The sequence below is a fragment of the Lagopus muta genome, chromosome 5 (genome assembly GCF_023343835.1).
Source record: "Lagopus muta isolate bLagMut1 chromosome 5, bLagMut1 primary, whole genome shotgun sequence".
Lineage (NCBI taxonomy): Eukaryota > Metazoa > Chordata > Aves > Galliformes > Phasianidae > Lagopus > Lagopus muta.
The window spans coordinates 39495143-39516866 of NC_064437.1; the positions used below are offsets into that span (position 1 = coordinate 39495143).

The following is a 21724-nucleotide window of genomic DNA, read 5'->3' on the forward strand; positions in this document are numbered from 1 at the left end:
CAACAATGGACAATCTCCACCTCCAGTACTACTCTAAAAATAAACGCAGCAGAGCTTTTAGACACACCAAAAAATCAGTACAAGGTGCATAGCTAACTATATGCATCAGTCTGTTCCAGTATGACAGCATAAACCAGTTTGTTTACGGCTTATTTTTAGGCCAAGAACCAGTTTGTAGACATATGCATAAAACGCTGAACTTCTTACACCGGGATATTTCAGAGGGCCCCAAGCCTGATAAACCCACTGGGTGCTTTTTCACAAGCACACTCATTCACACTTTTCCCAGGTACCGCACGTACCACGCACAGACCCTCCAGGATTAACACTGCCACAGTTTACACGAGTTTGTCTTTTCCAGAGCAGATTAATATACTCACTGCTGTTACTGCCGCTCTGCAACTTCAGCTTGCTTTTTTCTTTGGCACTCCTGCTAAGAACACCATTTGGTTTTACTTCTTCCTCCGCATCACCCTTTTTCCTCTGCAAATCGTTTTGCTTCTTTTTGTAAGTTGGCTTGGGCTGCCGCTTAGTCCTTTGCTCTGACTTGCTCTCGCTTTCATCAGAGTCTCCGCTTTCAGAGCCAGACTCGTAAGTTCGTTTTGCTTTTCTTCTAGGGTGCTTATCTTCCTTCACAAACTTATCCGCCAAGATTTTACTATCGATGTTATTTTGCAAATCATTTGATGTAGAAGCTATTAAATTGACGGTACATGGCTTAATAATTTCTGAAACGCTGTTCCCTGAATTCTCTTTTTTATTAGTGTTTTTATCCTCCTCTGAATGTCTTGTCAGCCAAGCCTTTTTCAGTTTAGTGTGGTAGTTTGGCTGACTCGCCTGGGAAGCTTGCCCACTGCCTACAGAGTTTGCTTTGTTTATTGTATTACAGACGATAGCACTGTCTAGGGAGAGAGAGGTTGAAAATGTCTGATTTTTCACAGAGTTGGACTCGGTCTCGCTGGGGTTACTACTTTTGAACTGAGCTGCGGCCAACGCCGCCTTGTGCTTTTTCAAATGGACGAAGTCGGCAGAGGTGGAGAACCCGGGGCTGGGCTGCGCAGCGCTGCCTGCCTTGCCAGGGACGGGTGCAGCTGGCGCCGGAGTGCTGCCCTTGCACTCCTGGGCCGGTGCTGCTGCCTGACCTGCAGCTCTCGAGCCGGCACTCTCCAGTGGCGTGCAGGCCAGGGCTGTGCTTGATGAGGAATAAGTCACTTCTGAGCTGCCCCAGCTCAACACGCTGGTAGTTGTGGCCGCAGATGTGGTCACGTCCATTTTGGTACTGCAGATCATAGCTGTGTTAGGGGTGACAGAACGAGCAACAGTGCCTTGCGAGACAGCTGGAAATTTCTTTTCATACTGTGTGCGAGCGCTGTCTGAGTTCATATTTGGCAGAATGACTCTTCCAGTCTCCTTGGCTTCCGCTGTTTTCAGGCAATCTGCTTGATTTGTCACAGCTGAAGATCTCTCACTGACTCGATCTTTGGAAGCTGACTGCACCGCTGCTACGCTCTCGTATTTCGTGCTCGAAGGAGGACGCACAATAACAGATGCCGTGGCGGACTGTGACTTTCCACTCGCTCTCTCAGCATGCCAGTCCACTTTTTCACTAGCGGCGGCGTTGTTAGACTTCCACACTTCTGATAAATTCTGTTCAGAAGAGCCCTTGTAAACAGTCTGAGCTTCCTTAGGTTCAGGTACTAAAGTTGGCGGTTTCTGCAGTTCCTGTATCTTACCACCACCAGCATTAACAGGTTGAACGGGGGTCAGAGTGGGAGGCGAAAGGCTGCTGTAGCTGCTTTCTTTCTTCTCGAGGTTCTGGTGCACAGGGGGATGAAACACGGGCGCTCTGTGCAAGGCAGGCATGCTTCGGAGTGCATTTGAAGACGAGACTGACAACTGAGTAGGGCTCCTGCTGTCATTTCTAAAAGAACCAACCGAGTGAGACTGCACGGACTGTGAGAGCTGCTCAGGGACCTTGCTCACAGAGCCTTCGCTCTCAGGTTGATGCTTAATTAAAGGAGGAGGCTTCGAGAGAGAAGAAACGTAAGAAGGAAGAGACTGAGGACTGGCTGCTGTTGAAGGACAATTAGTTTGCTTATCAACATATGCACTCGAAGCTTCCTTGGACGGGTAAGACCTCGGTGGTTCATTCACCACGCTATTAGACAAGGTGGTGAAATAGTTACTCTGTGGCAAACTCTGTGGAACCGAATGCTTCATTTTGTACAGTTCTGACACAGAGCGTTCTGCATCTTTGTCATACTTTACTGAATGGCTTTTGGGACTTGAAGATAAGGATGTTACCCTGGAATAGTTCTCTCTCTCTCCCTCCAGTGCCTTCATTTTAGCTGTAAAAGGAGCAACTTCAATACTTTCTTGGAGTATTCGCCTGTGTTCTTCTTTGTATTTGCTCAGTCGCTCCCCCGTCTCCTGTGGCGGCCTTGGCAGCTGGTTCAACATTGGATCTGCAAAATGTCTGTGCATATGGCTCTCCTTTGCTGCCTGTGTTCTGCTTTGCTCCAGCTCTGTCTTTATCGGCGCAGCCGCAGCAGAACGTAAAGGTTCAATAAATGCTTTCCTCTCCAATTCTCTGTTTAAAAAAGGTCATACAGACACAGTTTAGTCTAAAAGTATCACTACAAGCTAAACAGAAGACTTTTCTTCCCGTGCTCTGAACAAAGTTATCTATTAGCACAAAATAATCTTTTCTTTATATTAGGCAGTTTTTCGAAAGTCATCAGATGACTCAGGAATTCAAGTACCATTAAAAGTCAACAGAGCAGAGTCTATTTTGCAGCACGCTGACAAACTTTTCCCTATCACAGGCATCCACGTTTGCAAACAAACTAAAACAAATCTAGAAGACAATGTCAGCTGCTGAAACGTACCCTCCTGTCCTGCGCTCTATTTACAGCATGCACAGAGCAGGGACTGTTCAGCCTGGACAAGAGGAGGCTCCGAGGGGATCTTTTCAAAGTCTATAAATAGCTGAAGGGAGAGGGCAAAGACAATGGAGCCTGGCACTTTTCAGTGTTGTCTTGTGGCAAGAGACTGTGGTGAGCTGGGGGTCAGCCTCTTCTCCCACGTAACTAGAGATAGGTCTAGAGGGAATGGCCTCAAGTGGCACCAGGGGAGACTCAGTTTGGATGTTAGGAAAAATTTCTTTTCCAAAAGACTGGCCGGGTGCTGGAATGGGCCCAGGGAAGCAACTGAGTCACCATCAGTGGAAGCATTCAAGAAACACGTAGATGTTGTACTGAGGGATGTGGTTTAGGGGAAAATAGCGGTGATCGGTGGATGGCTGGACTGGATGATCTCAGAGGTCTTTTCCAACCTTGGTGATTCTAGGTTCTAAGCAGTGACAAGAGGCAGTGAGCAAAAACTGGAGCACTGGAGGTTTCTACTGAACACCAGAAAGTGCTTCTGCGTTATGCAGGTGTCACAGCTCTTGCACAGGCTGCCTGGAGTGGCTGTGGAGTCTCCTCTGTGGAGACCTTCCAAAGTCACCTGGACGTGGTCCTGGGCATACCCGCTCTTGGGTGTCCCTGCTGGAGCAGAGTGGAAACAGAGACAGAGGGTGCCACCACCCTCAGGCATGCTGTGATAATGGGAGTTAGAACAACAGTGAACTTACTCCTTGTGATGCTCTACTATGCTTTTGGACAGTGGTGGGCTAGAATGTGTTGCCAGTTTGAGAGGCCGAAGGGGTTCTGCACTGGATGGTCGCACAGGAATGTGACTCAGCAATCCAAGGCTGTCAGCTGAGGTCACAGGGGTGGGCTGATGTAACCACGGGCTGGGAGTATTCTGTTAACAACAACACAGAAAAAGTCAGATTCCAAGGAAATCACGGGATCTTCAGCACAGTACCACAAGAGGTTCTATATCCAGTCTAACGATGAGTACAGTGAAATATTTTACTTCAGCATCAAATCAAATTCAGCAAATAAAATTTAACATTTTAAATGACTTTATGATCAACTGGAACATCTGATTATATTTCTCCCTAGACTTCCAGCATAAAAAATAATTCACATCTATCAGAAGCATTCTTGGAACAGTTTACTATTTAAATATTCATCAGGAATTGTTAATTTACAGAATAGTTAATTTACAGAATAGCATCACAAGTTCCTTCCTCAAAATCACCAAGCCAATGACAGCCTGACAGCATGTAAGTTCAGTTACTAATAAGACACCCATGAGGCGCTCAGTATCTTGCAAGAAGTGCCACTTCTGAAGGACAAACAAGGTTCAGTACTTCTGGAAAACAACTATATAACAAGTCTCTGAAAAGGGTCACTGACAAATAAGCAGAGCAGTGTCACAGTGCCTTGCTACCTGCGTAGCAAGGTGAACAATACAAGCATCTCTTTTCTGGTTGATTCCTCTCCTCCCCCTCCAGATGATTAAGTATGATAATCTCAATTAATCTGCTTTATGTTGCCACATATTTTTATACATCATAATTTCATAATCAGCACACTATTAAATCATAAGCATATACATTTTTGCAGTATGGTAATTGCAGAGAATGCACAATTTTATACTGTATACCTAAATACATCTGGCAATGTCAATCAGCTTCTGCTTGTGCATCTTTTCTGAAAGTTGTTGAACAGCTCTGCAAAATGGACCACATTTTGAGAGCTCTCAGGCTCCTTCCCCTCTCCCATTCAAGGCCTCCTTAGGAAAAATATGTGCAGACTTGCAGCCTGGGCAGAAAGGGAAAGCACTCTGCTGGGGAACGCTGGTCAAGTGTCAGGGATGAGCCCGGAAGAAGGGAGGGGGACAGAAAGCAGAGCTCCCATGCACACCCCAAAGTCTCTCAGTACAGTTCCACCACTCACTCCTGGAGCTGCCCAGCACATCTCCCTTCTTTGCTCCCCATCAGTACATCCCTCTCCTTCTCCCCAGCCTTGCTGACTACCAGAAGAAAAACGCTGCAGTAAAGGACAGCAAAGCTCTCATGACACAGACGGACACAGAGTACAAAATAGATCTGCAGGTGCTACAGCTTTGAAGTTATTGTTTCTAGACTTTTGAATATTTAAAGCAACCACTAGGGTTTTGCACAAGTCTGAGTGCACACACTTGTTGGGCCAGGAGTTCCCATGCTGTGGCGAGTTCCCACAAATTGCCTGTAAGCCGTGGTACAGTATTATGCAAAAAGACCCACCACCTTCTCCCTAGAGGAGCTGGGGAACATCTGCCCAAACACCAAGCATTACCCAAACAGCCTCACAACTCCACCTGCAACCAGCTGTGGCCCAGCCCAAGGACCTGCAGCCTTCCTTCTGCAGCACAGCTCCCCCCGCACCAAGGGTGGCTGCTGCTATTGCTCCAGCTGCAGTACAGAACCCTTCCTCCCTTCATGGCATCCATGCAAACTCTTAGTGGAAACGCCCATTCTGAGGTTCTAAGACATATTTAAAAAAGGCCTCCAGTGCCCGAGCCAGAAGACAAGTCACCACAAGACAATTGCCACATATCAACATAATTAAAAACCTACGTGCCTTGGTATGCATGGCTGCATACTTCAGGCAGCCAAAGTGAAAACAGTCTATCATACATTCGTCAAAATGGACTTCAGTACAGGGTGGAGCAAGTAGCAACACGAAGAGATAAATCCACCTTTAGTTTTCCCTTAAAGCTGCTGCATTTGACTTTATCACAGTTTAGATCAAACTGACTTTGTATTACAAGGCCAACTCAAGCTGAATGTTTGGGAAAGACTCAGCCACAATGGTTTGGCTTCACTCAGGAATGAGGCTGGAGAAGAATTGCCTTCCCCGTGATGAAAAGGAAAACAATCCTTATAACCATTCAGAAACTCCAAGCTTTGACGCAAAGGCTTACAATCTGGCAGAAGGACCACTGTCAGTGACATGCCTCTTGTGGTCCCTGAGAAAACCTGCCCAAATTAGGCCAAGTTGGAAGCCTCTAATATCAGTACGCACATGCTCAGTTTGAGTGAAGCTGGCAGTACAGCTCTCCCAGGCTTGTCTGTGTTACACATGCTTCATCTTATGCTGCTCCTATAGGGTGCCTGCAAGGAGCATGCTGTATCCTAAACCTGTAGGAACTGAGAAAACTTTTCCTGCAATTGTAGTGTGTGACTGCCAACAAACACCACAGCACTGGGTTGAAAACAACTGATTTCTCCTGAGGCTGCGGTGGATACACTTAGCGCGGAGACAGAGGAATCCTCATGACTGGAGTACAGAGAAGAAAGCAGCTGAGAAGGCAAACAGGAACAGAGGGGGAGAGAAGGAGGTGCCAATGAAAGGCACCCAGACAGGTGTTAAGCACAAGAGGAATGAGTGTTCAGTTCCAGATTTACAAATGCTACACAGCATTTCTCTTCAGACCTTCCCATTGGATTTTGACTCCTTCAGTCCCTGCCATTCTCCATTTTCTAGCATGCACACTCAACATTTCACTGCGCAGACAACCATCCTACCTCCTCCAGTACATCTCTCATCCAATGGTTTCCATGCTTTAAGTTAGAAAGCATTCGCCCTGTCCCAAGTGCGCTGGCCAACCTCACTTGGTGATTAAGTAAAACCAAACGTTTCACCTTACTTTACAGTGTTGAGGAAATCAAGGTCTGGAAGAACTCACATCCATTGTGAAACAACAGATATCACTGGATTTCCATTTCTAATTCTACATCTACACAAGAACACCGCCCTCACTGCATACTCAGTGACACACTTGGCATGACTATCCTGTCTGCACCTAGGAAACCACTACTGGAAGACACCAGCCTCAGCTAAGCATGCACTTAGGAAATCAGCACGACTTACCCTTCTCAAGGAAGCCTCTGCGTTAACAGGAGTTTCTGGGTGGACCCATTTCGAGGAGGGCAGGCCGAGTCCTGAGTAAGCATGTGTTCCATTTGGATACTGCCAAATAATTGGATAAAGCCCTAGCTGATTATAGGAAGCAGAAGGATGAGCTTGTCCGAGAAGATGTGGAGACTGGTGTTGTAACATCTGTTGCTGCTGCTGGTGAGCCAATGCCAAATGGCTTAGGCTGCTAGCATGAGCAGTCTCTAGTCGCGGGTGGCCACCCAGCAAGGAGGCAGCAGGCACTCCGGGCAACACTGCAGGAAGTAGATGAGGGTGATGAACGGAATGGTGAGGGGCGGTACTAAGGGGGTGAGTGTTAATAGCAGACAAGGGGGTCTGAGTTGAAGACCCAGGCAGCAGATGGGATGAACCAGTTAATGCAGGATGATGAGCATTTGGATTTAAACAGGTTCGGTGGGATGAGGAATGCAGAGGATAATTATGCTGATGCAAAAAAGGTGAAATGTGATTAGTTCCTGTTTCTTGTCCAATCAGAGTGGGATCCCTGTACACTGTGAAATGTTCGTTCTTGTCAATTATAAGAGGACTTTTAGTAGCTTCTAGAGCGCTAACTCTAGCTGGAACTGGATGAAAACTAGACCTAGGCAAATCATGATCGGTTTTATTGGCTGACCTTGTTAATCCAGGAGTATGGCTGTTTTGGGAACTAACCTTAGACTTCACAGTATCAGAAGATGGGGTGAATTTAGGCTTAACATCAGGTGACTTTGTTTTAGGATGATCAACTGAAGCACTAGGTTTTGACTTCACAGAATCAGGGACTGGACTTTGTTTACGCAGTTTACTGTCTTCCGCTACAGAAGCTACATTTAACGAAGACATAAATGAGCCATACTGCACTTTCTCTTTCTCAGGATTTAAATGTTCATTTACTGGTAATGCTTTCACAACACCAGGTTGTATCAAATCCATTTTGTTTACAACACAGCTAACCCAACTTTGATCACCTTCCTGCTTTCGTGCTTCCAGGAAATTTGCATTTGCAAACTGCTGTTTTAAATCACTGCTATGAGATTCTGTTTTCTGAACCGTTTGCAATCCAAAGGTACTTGCAGCATTTTCCTGGCTCTCCTTTTCAGAGTTGTTTTTGCTAGTTTTATCAACAATGCTTTTCGGAGTGGGAGGTTTGGGCACAAACTGCTCATTTTTTAATTCCGCAGCGAGATGTTTCTCTGCATTGCACTCTTGAACATGTGGATCCTTGGAATTCTGCTCGTAAGGTGTTGGCTGCTCTGCTGCATGGAGCGAAGGCTTTTCCTGCTGATCTAAGAGCGACGACTTCAGCCTTTCTGGCTCTTCACATTTTTTATCCTCCTGTACTTCATCCCATGGAGACCGCCTATCTGTTAGTGTCTGTTCTACTCTCTCAACAGTTTGAGACTTTCCTTCTTCTCCATTTATCTTTGAAGCGTTCTTGCTTTTTAACTCATTCTCTGAGTTCTGCTCTGAGGATGAATCTGTTAATCTTTTATTTGAGATTTCTGAGTCACTGCTCTCAGAGTAATCTGAGATATTGTCTGTCCGCAGTCTCTTCATATTTAATTTCTTTTCATCCTCTTCAGGTTTTCTTCTTTTACTAAGAAAGTGTTTATTTTTGTTTTTGGGGTTTTCTGTTAAAAAAAAACACATGCATATTTATCAGTTTCAGTCTGGCACCTTTCTAAGAAGCTTTCCCTTGCTTTTCCATTACCATTCTTACCTGCTCGACCTATATAATCAAATCTTTCCTCTTTCACCTTCTCTTCATCAGGCATGCTGCTATCAGAACCCTTCCGCTTACTGGGCCTAGTATTCCTCTGCTGCTGGTGCTGGTGAGAATTCTGTTTTGGTGCAGTTTGGGAATTCATTGCTGGTCTGGGACTATTTGCTTGTGCACGTGTATAATGACCCTAAAAATAATGCTGTGGTTAACAGACTTAAACGCAATTTTAATTAGAGACTCTAAACATACATTTTTAATATTCACTGTATACAAGAATATTTAGGTAAAAAGATAAATGTATCTACGTGAACTGTGTTGCTGTTCTGGTTGGAACGAGACCGCCGGCGTGAAGTGATGCCAATATTTTCACCTTTCAACAAAGAGTGAACAACGTCATCTAGAAAAGTCATCTGAACCATAGAAGGATCAACATTCTGAGGTTCTAATACCTAATTATTGAGAGAGAAAAAAAGGAAAACAAATAATCAGTAGATGCTCGGACACTGTCCAATCTACATTTCCTGTACCAGTGTTCACCAGTCTACGCTATGTGCAAAAGGTAAACTAGAGAAAAGCCTACATAACACTGACAAGTACAACTGATACTCAAGTCACTTTCAAAGGCTGGGGACTGAGTAAAAACAAAGCAAATATATCCTCTAATTGTACTTTAAAGTTAACCTTCCCCCCCCCCCCCCCCCTTTTTTTTTTTTATGCCACCACTTTACGGCTCCTTCCTTTATAAACACCTTCAAATTTGAAATTAAAAGATACTGAGATCTTCATAGGGGGTAATCTTTAAGTAGCACTTAAAATGATCAAGTATTTTGTGATGTCTACTGCAGAAACACACTGCAATACTGCTTCCAGCAGCAGGACAACTTCTGAAGGAAAAGAAGCAGAACAACTGGGAGAACTCTTGCTACTGAGAGAGAATACTGCAAAAAGAAAGAAATGCTCAGCAGATCTTTAACCAGTGTGCTGCAAAGTAAAAAGAGTATTTGGGGAAAATCATTAGAGCAAACGAAGGGAAAGCACAGACTTGAGCACTAGACTGTCTTGAATTCATACTGTCACACATGATTTAGTCAGTCATTTCAAGGCAGATGGGTCATTTGCTATATTAATGTTGAATCATTGCTCTGGTCTCCTGAAACACAATTCATTACTGCCACTAAAAACACCACCATTAATTCTTTTTGTAACATCAGCTTCAGGAACACAAATAAAACCCACCACAGTAAATGTAAATTAAGCTGCAGCAAAGGCTTTATTCAATAAATTGCGGAAAGTGGACATTTCAATTGCTTAAAAGAACTAATTGTTACTGGAGTACTAGAAGACTTCGGTGAAGAAATTCTCAACAGAACTGAGAGGAAAGACCAGTTCTTAGAACTAGATTGCTTCATTTCAAAGACTTGGCAAGTCAAACAGCAACAACAGAAGAAAAGCAAAACTGTAGGGATGGAACTAATCATATCATTGCGCAAACATTCAGCTTGAGGATGGCATGAATGGCCAGTCCAGTGCAGAGTCAGGCTGAATTTTCTGCAGAGAAAGTGACAGACTTCTCTCGAAGGGGGTGAACGAACTGCTTAGGGCTTTTCGGAGTACCACAAAAAATGGAAAAGCTCAGAACACATAGCTTATTTGAAGACTGTTTGCCAACAACACAAACTCACCTGGTCATTCATAACAACCATAGTGCGAGTGAAGAGATCATGATGAGTAATGATCCCAGTAAACCACTGGGTGGCAGAATCCTGTCTGTACACTCTCACCCTATAACCATTTAAGGAGTATGGACCTTCAGAAAGGGAAGAAATAAGAAAGCCATTAAGAAAATCAGGAAGAAAAAAAAAAAAAAAGAGGAAAAAAAGAAGCATTAATAGGTTTGCCCTGTTTTTTTTAAACGTCACAGCAAAAATATGATGTGAACGGCATGGACAGCAAGCTACCAGCAATTCCAGCATAGCCCTGTCTGTGGATTTTACTTTTATTTAGGAAGACATTTTGAAACACAAGTGGTACACTGTAATGCCAACATTTTCAACATACAGTTTTGTTATCTAACTAAATCTTTCTGCAATTTTAATGACAAATGATGGGAAAATTCCTGTTGACAAATAGCAACCACAGAAAAGTAACCTGAAAGGCTAGAATGTGGTAGCAGCAGGTTATACAGAAGCTATTTCATAGGCTCGTCACATGCCTAGATGCTTTGCTGGCAAAACGATTCAGATTTTGGTGTTTAGACTCTGTATCTGCCAAGTCTTTCCCATAAGTGACCACAGAGTTTCTCTCTATTACAACAGTCAAAAGGCAGCTGAGCAATCCAGGCCCAGCTACAGCCCCACAAAACATTCAAAAATACACACACTAGGAAGACTTTGCTTCTCTTTTAAGATACACCAACTGCAAAGAAACTCTACACACCGACTTTCTGGAAAGATGAGTTGAATTCATCTCCAAAAGCCCACAAGGAGAGAGGAAAGAAAATGGCATGATACAGTATTTAGTTTACAGCTCATTTCAAGACCCAGAAATAGAGGCTCAACAGTTCTATTTCACGTTCCGTGTCTCACCTGACCATCAGGACTCTAAGTTCCATGGCACTTAAGTCTTGAAACACTTCACTTCACGTGATCAAGTAGCACTATCTCTAAGCTCAGTTTGCTGTGGTTTTCGCTACTTCCGTAACCAAACCCCAAGTCAAACCAGTCACTGGGTTGACTGGTTGAGCTGGGAAATGCCTAACTTAAATGATTCACTTAAAAGTGCCTGGTTGTTCAGCTGCACAGGTAAGGACAGGACTGCCCTGTCTTTCTAGCCCCTGCCCAGCATATTAAGCAAGCTTCAGTGTCTGCCACAAACAGGACAGCTGACAGCCTTCTCAACTAAAATACCCATATTCACGCTTCTTGGTCCAATATACTCTCTGCACAAGAAACACCGTGATCATAAAGACTTCTTAATGCTAACATTTAAGAGATGAATAGAAATACAAAACAATCTAAATGTAGACGTTTCCAAGTGGTCTAGGGGCTTAACCTTGGAATCCTAGAACAACTGTATCTGGGTATCCAAACAGCTGAGAAAACAGCAACAACATGCAATGGCACCCTTCTTTTGCCCACATCCACATCACTTACTGCACCGCTACGAACTTGAATCCCACTGAACCACACGAGCCACTGGAGCTAGCTCATCCCCAGAGGGTGTTTCCAGCTGCACAGCCAGGGTCACAGCAGCACCAGGGCAGTCGCTGCCCGGCACAGAATGCAGAGGCAGAAAAAAAGCAAAAATCTAAAAACTTGTCTCACGTTCCTGGTCTTGAACCAGACCGGCCTCCCACGGGGACACATTTCCTGGTGGCTTCTCTGCAATCCCTACTCCAAATGCCCCTGCCAAATGCCTCAAGCTCAGCTCCCACACTTCTGCCTGCATCAACCACACTCTCCATGTCACAAGCCCTTCCCAGCCATCCCACAGCTCTGCCAGGGTTTTTTTGTGCAATGCTCCACTCCCACTCTCCTACTCCAGCTCTCCCTCTTTTCAATCCTACTGCTAACTGCACAAAGATTTCCAGTCTCAGTCTTGCTTAACCAGATCCAGCCTCTCCTCTCTCCCCAGCTTCTTGCCTCATGTTAGCATTTACGATTCCCGATCGCTGGCTTCCAAATCCTTTCCCAGTCTTCTCAGTTTACAAGCTCTATCCACCCTTCTCCATCAACTTCCAACTCCTCTCGTATTCTTCTGCGCTGACCCAGTGCCAATTTCTTCCCTCACACTTCTTGCTCTCATCTGTGTCTGTCATTCATCCAGCCTTTATCCTATCTACTTGCAAAACAGACTTTCTCCACCTTTAAAAACAGTGTAGTCTATTCTGTGTTGCTGGGTGCCAGGAAGGAGAAAGATGAAGCTGCGGTTACACGACACCGGACGGCCAGGCTCCAGCCCGGCCCAGCCCCAAGCAGCCATTACAGGAAAGGCCTGCCTTTGTCTGCAGCCCCAACTGAATCATGCTCGGCTACACACTGTTGAAACAGCATGTGCAGCGCTATGAGGAAATGTCTGCACTGCTGAAGCACTCTCAGAGTTTCAAGAGAATTACTATATATTCTGTCTCAGGGATTGTAGTGACAATAAACCTGATATGGAAAAAGATATAGCTGAGATTTCAGTTGTTAAAAATCAAAGCCACTTTGCTGAATAAGTTTCGTGAACTGGCTTTATTTTTCCCAACAGCTTTTGAAGCGGCCAAGTTTGGCAGTTGCTTGCTTTAAATAAGGAACAAACTACTTTCCGCCAAAGCTAGGAAGCATGCTGCTCTGACTGCCACCCAAAGAACAGGTCACCTGGGACAGCTTTTTCCTCGTCTCACTTCTTGTAACTGGAGCAGTTCTGACTGAATGACCCCCCCTCAAACTAACACACTTCCTCCCAGGCATTCAGAACCAGGCTTTAATGTTCTTCTCCAACCTTCCTGTTTTCCCACAAAAAGAATTCTGACAGCAACAAATACGAGATGATGACTTCAGCGTGAGAGAATGAAGAAAAGGCTGAATCCTAAAAATGGTGTAGAGGATGGCAGCAACCTTAACAGATGGGTTTGGACAGAGCAGGAGTGAAAATGTTGCTCAAGCCACAGGGAACAGGAAAACAGTGATACAGAGGGTAAAGAAAAAGCGAATGGAAGGGAGGAGAAAGGAAGGATTACGTGACTAGCTGACAGCAGCCAGCACCGCCAGGGAGCTCTCCCTGAGTCACTGACGAGTGCAGACAAGGGAGGCTGGTCTGCAGGGATGCCTCTGCTGGTCTCAGCTCTTCATCTAAAACACTTCCGATCTGGTTCCCGTCAATGCATCCAAGCATCCATTTGATAAATTATGTATTATATACATACATGTAAATAGTGTATTTCTGTAATATATATGTGTGAATGACACAAAGGCAGCGCCTGGAATGACGGGATGGACCTCAGTGAGCTGTGTGTATGAAGTATTGGCAGTTTCATCTACATGACTGTTCTGATGTTGCTGGGGCTTTGCTTCTGTACCTGTGCACACAGACTTTTATAAATATGCTTTTATTATTATTTTGTTACTCTCATGAAACATAATAAGCTCAATTTCAGTTCCCTTTTCATAGAGCCATAATTTGACTCCACATTACCTCCTAGTCCAGTTGTGGATGAAATTCACCAACAGGTATTATTAGATCGTGCTGCATCTGATGATATTAAGATAAAATCCAAAATGCCTAATACGAGCCTACCAATTTACTCTCTACACAATTCTGTGCACTGCTTCTTCAGCATCTTTCCTCTGCGGCCCTTGACAACAGACCTACCTAAGCAAATTAAAAACTACACAAAAGGAAGGACAAAACTGTGGGGCTGGGTTTGTTCACTTGTTTTTGTTTTGTAGCATCTGTATTATACTTACCATGTTTCTCATCTTAGTTTACCAAAGAAACCTGCCAGCAAAGAAATCTCAGTCCCATTCTTAAAATACTAGATTATTTACTGCTCTCTTCCCAATCTTCATTTATAAAACATGCACTTAAGCATTTCTGCCCCAAAGCTGCTTTGCTGTGAGACAGGAATTTTAGCCCAGACCCACAGATGTTAGCTTCTGCTTCCCATTGCTAGAAATGCCTCCATAGAGCTACCTAGCTGTCAAATCTGTAGAAAGTTAATGAATACACTGCAAACACACACAAGTATTTAAAGCATTAGCAAGGCTGAGCCAAAATAATTTATTCCAATTCATACCCGTTTCCACATAACTTGTATCTGTGACTGTAATTTATTTGAAAGATGCTTTTCAACTGGGGCCAGGTCAATTTGAAAGTATTCATCTGTGACAGAACTGTGAAGAATCAGGCACAAATCGCTATCTGCAAAGTTCTCACACAGAACAATAATACCAACAGTGCACACAACAGTTTTAGGCAGACTAAAGACGGTGTGGTTGCCCTTCAAACACTTCACAACCAATGTTATAAAACATCTCCACTTCAGACTGACCATATTCAGCTTTTGCTGTAAATGCTGACATCAAACAAGTTACAAACAGTCTGAAGAAGTCATGCACAACTTCTTACACAGGCTTGTTTTCTTCTTTTAACAAACACTTCCCAAAACACCAAGTTAGAAATACATCCTCCATTATACCACAAATGCTATGGGAAGAGCCCCACACAACTAATGGCCTTAAGCTAGCTAACACAGAATAAAAATAACACAATTTCCCAAATAATTACCTTGCATAAAAATCTCCTGAACCTTTTGTTCCTTTACCCAGGCTTTTACTTCCTCATGTAACTGCGGGTTATCCCTGAGAACTGGGTTTAGACTGTCTACGTCGTCCTAAAGTAGAGATTAGAAAAAGAACCATATGTTATGTTTACTTGCAACATTTCTGTTTATTTTCCTAAATATATCTTAGGGCACAATTTTAAGTAGTTTGATGCTAATTTTACCAATTCCCTGCAAATCCCTGTGTTACCTTTAGAAAACAAAAAACCAACTCTGAAGTGCAATGCAGTGCTAGAAGTTATTTCACAGGAACACAGTATGTCAGGGCCTGCATGTGGCCAGACTTGTAAGCTATTAATAGGATCACACTTTCATAAATACTGTCTTACTACAAGCTAAAATTAGCCTACAAAGACTTCAGTGTTTACAGGTATGCAGAAAGAATTAAGCTGTGATTAAACGAATCAAAAGATTTCCCTCATTTTTGCATATTTGTCAAATTTAATACAGACATGTTGAGCATGAACACAGACAAAAAAAACAAGATACCATGTAAGAGATACCTGTACAGCAAGAGAAAGAAACACCATTACTATTCCTCCATTAGAGGAGCCTTTGTTAATCAGACAATTTGACATAGGGCATGCTTTAGTTTCCATGTCACTTCTGGAAAAGATTCTTTTCCGCTATTTGAGAGAGAACAAACTCCAGCAATTAAGTCCTATTTGTCAGCACAGTCAGCGTATCAAGAAAAAAAAAAAGGCCCACATCCATTTCATATCCCTGAAAGCACGGCTTAAACCATCACTCATCTCTGGGCCCTTTGAATGACAATTTCTCTGCATTTCAGAGCAAATCTGCTATTCCTGCCTTTGAGGCTGTGGTAGAGAAATAAAGCTGTGGTGCAGCTTGGTGCCTCCTCGTAAAAAGGTGGCTCTGGAAATCCATGATCTGCAAGAACGCTCATTTGTGCTGAGAGAACTTCAGACAGCTAAAATCATCAGAGTGGTTCTCAACACACAAAATGTGAAATGCTTTATCAGTGCTGCTGCTGAGATCAAGTAATTTCTTTCCTTGATCTCCAACAAGTTCCTTGATGTTTCACAATTCATTATGAAGAGCTCCAGCCGCAGCAAACGAAGATACAAGCAACACTCAGAGAATCATGCTCTGCTGCCAGGCCCTTGAGTGACACGAGCAATTTCTCTCTATTCATCTGAACGAGATTATTCCTGCTAACTCACTGATCACAGGATGTCTATTGCAAATTCAACACTCACTTCCTGACACTTCAAGATGTGCCATGCTCCATAGTGGAGAGCGCAACAATGCTTTAGCTATGAGAGAAAATTATTTCAGTCTCTCCTTGTGCTTTGAAAAGAATAACAGCCACAGATCCGAAAGGAATGGTCAAGGTGATCTTTGTAACACATGTGATGTGGAACGAAGGAAAAGCAAAAAGCTGACACGACCTTGGCCATTGGGTTAAAATCACAAAGCACACAAATGTGCTGCTGACATTATCAGTGGAGCAGAGTGGGCCGTGCTAGAATTTATTCAGGAACAGCAGAGTAGCAAAATGCTCCCTTTCCTAAGGCAATCAAAATGGATATGATCTGAATGGATACGATCTACTTTCACTTGCAAACCCATCTTTGGATCGATCCCCTACCCTGAGGTAACAGCTCTGAAAGGAGGGTATGATTTGGCAGAGAGTCCCACCAATGCTGTGGCTGTAGCCGTGCAGTGACCCCTTACCCTGCTGCCAGGCACTCCCACTTGCAGCTGCAGGAGACACCCATCTCCACAACTTAGAATCATTATGGCTGGAAAAGACCTCTAAGATCATCCAGTCCAACCATCCACCAATGCTGCTCACTAAACTTAGTACCATGTTTCACCATGCAGATCCACAAACTTATGCAATCAACTGAGGCACTGCAACACTGGCCTGGCTGACTTAAAAAATACAGCTAACTCAGTTCTTGTACATTTGAGTTCCTTCGATCCCCTTTAGAGCACTAATACTCTCATGTCAAGACCGTACACATTAGTTAGGCACCCAGAAATCGGGCTTGTAATGCTAATGTTATTTTAATTCCATCAGTTCCTTCTGCAAAGTTTCTGATCTTTACAACGTTTGATTAGTCCTGTTTCTGAAGGCAACACGTGGTACTGCTTTCCTCTTAGACATCACATCCTTCCTAACCACCTTTGCTTTCTTTGAACTTGAAACACTGAACAGTGAACTCACTGACAACACACTTGAACCTTTTTTGTTCCAACTCCTAATCTGACACACAATGTACTGGCATCACTGACTGAGCGCTTTGTCTGGACACCTAGAAAATGAGACTGCTAACATCACTTTGTGTTGCTGTCCTTTTGGAGAACTATGAGCCCATGTAAAAAATGAGCTTAAAAAAAGCACAAGAGATCAAAGATCCATTATGCAAACTGCATGCAGGTAAGACTGAGATTATGTGGAAGATACCACAGAGAACCCAAGGTTTATGAACACACACACACACAAAATATGCATTTAACACACTGTCAGTTTGCACTAAAGAAAATACTTTGCTTCTAGATGTGCACATGCTATATATGCTGGTCAACGTAAATTAGAATGGCAAAGCAAAATCGTAACTGACAAGTGAAGCTCAATGTCAAGACATTTAAAAAATGTTTCCAGAAATCTCAAAAAATTATCACCTACTTAAATATAAAAATATATGCCACAATTGATGTTTTTTTCCATCATTAGTCTTAAATTTGAGTACCTAAATTCAGGAAATTAATTGCATAACGCGTTATAACTGGGCAGTGATGGCCTTAACTAAACTGGTTTATCACAGAAACAGGGCAACAAGAAGAAGGCTGATATCTGCAGTCTTGTCTCTATCTTAGTACCGAGGATGAGCAGATGACTGCAATACCCACTCTCCTTTCTTAAACTGCATGTATGTTATTCAAGAAAAAACAACTCTAGTCAACTGATATGAATGCTGGCAATAAAGGCCATCAAGTTTTCCTTTCCTTCTTGGCTGAACTGGAAGGATTGACAGAATAATCCACAAAAGAATTAACTGCCCCACAGAGTTTTCTTCTAGAATGTTCCTCATTTGAAGGGAGTTTTACTCATAAAAATAAATACAGTCCCTCTCTCAAAGCAGTTTTTCCACTAGTCTTGGAATACATCCCCTAAGAGGATGCTAATTCTGGTTTGAAACCCTTATGAAATGCAAATCAAATAAACGGGACTGCAATTTTCCTTTTTTAAACCTACTTAGGATGCTCTCTATATACATCATATAGCAGTGGCCCCTGTTTCAAGAACGGCTTCATGCAACAGCAGGAAGCAGGCAAAGGGCTTACGGACCACAAAGATATGGCAGGAGTAATTCTTCCTGCCCTTCTGGGAGCCAGGCACATGAATTAATGTGACTACCACAAGTGTGCCAACCTGTGCCAGGCTTTACAGGTCTTTGCTGCTATTTTTCCTTCCTGCCAGACTGTCAGAGGAATTTACCTCTGGTGGAGTGGACTCTGCTTAATTGCTCAAACAGTACTTGAGTCTGAACTCAAAGATGGTAATTCTTACGTGCTGGACTTCTACCAGTCCTAGGAAGCATCAAGAATGAACTTTTTCCCCCCAAAAAAAAGAAGTGATTCAGTGTTTTTCTGAGTATCCCTATTCTTTCTTCTGCTGTGTGGAAACTCCAGACCACACTGCTCCAGCCAGGCCCACCTCACCTCTACCTCTTCCCAGGAAGCAGCGATCTTCGTTCAGAGAAGCATTTTCAGAGACCTTATTCAGACACAAGTAAGTTAAAATGCACAGTCCCAGGTGAACAAGTGCAGACAGATCACTTAGTGCTTCTGAATTCCTGTCAGTTGTGAATCAAACAGGAATTTCAAAGTGAGCATCCACAGAAAAAGAAGACAAAATCCAAACACGTACACAGTTCTACTTCAAGCCCTACCCACAAAGTACTGCTTCCCACACTGACAAGCATCCTTAGGTGAACAGAATGTGCATGCTGCCCAAAAAGCCATCCCAAGTGCCTTCTGAAAGGTTCCATTGACAGTGAGTTCCTTTTCCTTTTTGGTTAGTAAGGTATGTCTGTGGTGGGAATGCTCCCACAGCTCTCTATCTTTCCAACAAGCTTTGTGCTATCAAACCAACATGTCTTCTCAGCATTTTAAAATGCACGTTAAAGTCACCCTTCACAAATTTGAGGGACAAAAACAAATTCACTGAATTGAGAAATGAAAGCCCAGTGCATGACACAAAAACTCAAGAGTACGTTCAAGTACAGCTTCCATCTCCACATCCACAATCACACCGAGTGTGTGCTGCTCATAGAAAGGTACACTAAGTCCACCACCAGCTGTCAATGCTTTCTTCTCCGTGAAAAGGAGGAGAACTGATTATATGTATTTCAGGAAAATCAGTTGTGGAAAGCTGTGGCTTTTGTTATTAAAACAACAACAACAAATTGTTGATTCAAAGGCCAAGTCTCAACCCACGTCGTACATTAAAAAACAACAAGTATTTATTTGGGAGATCTCCTTCCTTGGCCACAGAATCCACATTTGGATTCAATGCACAAAGGACATCTCTTCAGCATCAGTAGGAACTCATTTCAGCTAGCGTTTTACAGAGATCAACTAAGCAGATTTTGCAGTCCTCTCAGAGGTCAACACCACATTAGTCCTCACCATCTGTGGCATAATTAACTATAGCTTCCTCTGGCTGCTTAGAGGTTTTCAGATGATTTAGGACACGAATTAAATGAAAACTAGTACATAACCAACCTGAGAGTCATGCTTACAATGTTTACACAGAACAGGCTGCACATAAGAATAAGCATTTCATTAGTGCTTTAATGATAGAAGGACTCATTTAAATTCAAACAGTGCAAATGAAAAATTCAGAGTTCGTAGAGTCAGAAGCTTGCGCCTTCCGTTTCCTGATCATGCACATTTTACCAGCTCAACTGTCTAATATTTAGATTTCCCTGTATTTCTGACCACATCACTTATCAACACTGCTTTTGCCCCTACTGCATCTGAAGAAACGCATTAGGTTGCTTGCAAATCTGTGCACTACATTACTCCTTCACTTCATCCATACCTGCAACGCTTCAAAGCAAAGTGAAAGTTGCCTCAAAGAGTCATTTCACCATAAAGATGTCCAAAATCTATATTCATCAGATGGATGTGTTTTTCCCTCAAGCTGCAAAATCTTGTTTCTTCTCATCCCATCAGTGAACATCTTGAGATAGTTTCCATAAATAAGCTTCTTTTTTCTTCCCCTTTTGCACCAAATAATCTGAAAATTGCATGGACTTTGACTGCAGGGAGATTCAATTTGGAAGTATTCTGAGAAACACAGTCCAAGACTGCCACAGCACTCTTCAGAGAGCAGACACAGCAAAAAGTATTGACTGTCAAACCTAGACTGCTGAGCACTGACGCTACCTCATTAATGACATCTTTTTAGAAGAAAAATTTCTCCCATTAAAAAAAAAGAAAGCCATGTGAACAGCTGGCTTCAAACACACCCACATCCATGCACTCATCATCTGAAACATGCGCAGAATTGTCTCCTTGCTTCCATTCCATTAGGTAAATAGCCTTCTTTTCCTCCCCTCCCCCCTCTCCTTTTTTTTTTTTTTCCTCTTTTTAACTTATTGTATCACTTGACATAGATGTCAATTTATCACTGATCTGTAATCATCTTCCAGTCATTACAATCTTCGGTTTTTAACAAACCTCACACCTTAATAGCATTTGCCTGACAACGAGTTTAAAAAAGAAAAAACAGGTCTGGACAGACAGGTTACCAGAGATATTCACAGGACATTACCTATGAATTGGTAACTCTCCTCTGCCAAGCTACAAGACTTTTCTCCAGCAGCAAAAGATGAGAATCCAACTGACACGCAAAGGCGGCGGCAATGACTGGTCCTCCAGGCAGCATCACCCAGAGCAGCCACCGTCAAAGCAAAGTGGACCACACCAGACTCTTGCAAAGCAAAATCAACTTTAACTGAGACTAAAATTAATAGATCTTCCATTGTTCTACTTGTCTTCCTACACCTGTGCATAGCCCCCTAGCATGTTCTTCTAAGAAGCCATTTTCTGAGCCGCTTCCAAAGGCCAGCTGCCTGCCATGCCGCCATGCTGGGAGCAGCCAGCAGCAGGCTGTGCCGCTCCTCTGAGGCTGCTGGCCACAAACAGGCTACAGAAGGATAACCACTTCTGGGGGAGACCCTAACTTCCCGCTTTACCTTAAATGGCTTTGTCTGCGCAAAGGGCAGAGGCTCAGGCTTGTAGGCAATGCTGGTGCTCTCTATGTAACCCCAACCCACACTTGACCCATTTTCTGGTGCTCCTGGGTGCACGGTCACCACTTGCCTCATGCAAACCCAGCTGCTGCTGGCTACTCGTGAACCAGTTTCATGAGGCTGGAGGGCACAGCCCTCACCCCCAGCTCAGGCACAGATCGAGCTGAGTGCTGCCTTGCAGCTTCTGGGGCACAGGAAGAGGGCAGAAACACGTCCTCATTCTACGAGAGGCTCTGAATGCAGTCTTAGCAGAGGGACAGACACTTACATATTCTCTGCACCACACATTTAAGACTACAGGATCTTTGCAGTGTGTAACAGCACTACCTCTGAATAGAAAGTCAGTGCTACAGGAAAAGGAGATGAAGGCTAAAAATTTAGTCACTTTTCAACTGTCAGTTAACATCTGTCAGGAAAAGCTATCAACAATTTTCTGCTCCTCACTCTTCCTTATGCCTAACACTTCTCTCCACAAACTCTTAATTCCTTCCTCATTTCATCTGCACAATACTTAGAGTTATTTTGAATTATA

At 43.4% G+C, this 21724-nt stretch overlaps 1 protein-coding gene across 3 annotated transcripts in view; it reads right to left on the reverse strand.

Annotated features, from left to right (window-relative positions):
• The window catches only part of JMJD1C (jumonji domain containing 1C), a 145579-nt gene that overhangs the window by 21871 nt on the left and 101984 nt on the right, over positions 1–21724 (reverse strand). For all 3 annotated transcript variants that reach the window (XM_048943742.1, XM_048943744.1, XM_048943743.1), the window contains 7 exons: positions 14845–14950; positions 10260–10384; positions 8883–9026; positions 8575–8764; positions 6810–8485; positions 3635–3807; positions 381–2590 (listed from right to left, as the gene is read on the reverse strand). In XM_048943742.1, coding sequence (XP_048799699.1) covers positions 381–2590; positions 3635–3807; positions 6810–8485; positions 8575–8764; positions 8883–9026; positions 10260–10384; positions 14845–14851 — 4525 coding nt within the window. In that variant the 5' untranslated portion in view covers positions 14852–14950. The remainder of the gene's footprint in view (positions 1–380; positions 2591–3634; positions 3808–6809; positions 8486–8574; positions 8765–8882; positions 9027–10259; positions 10385–14844; positions 14951–21724) is intronic.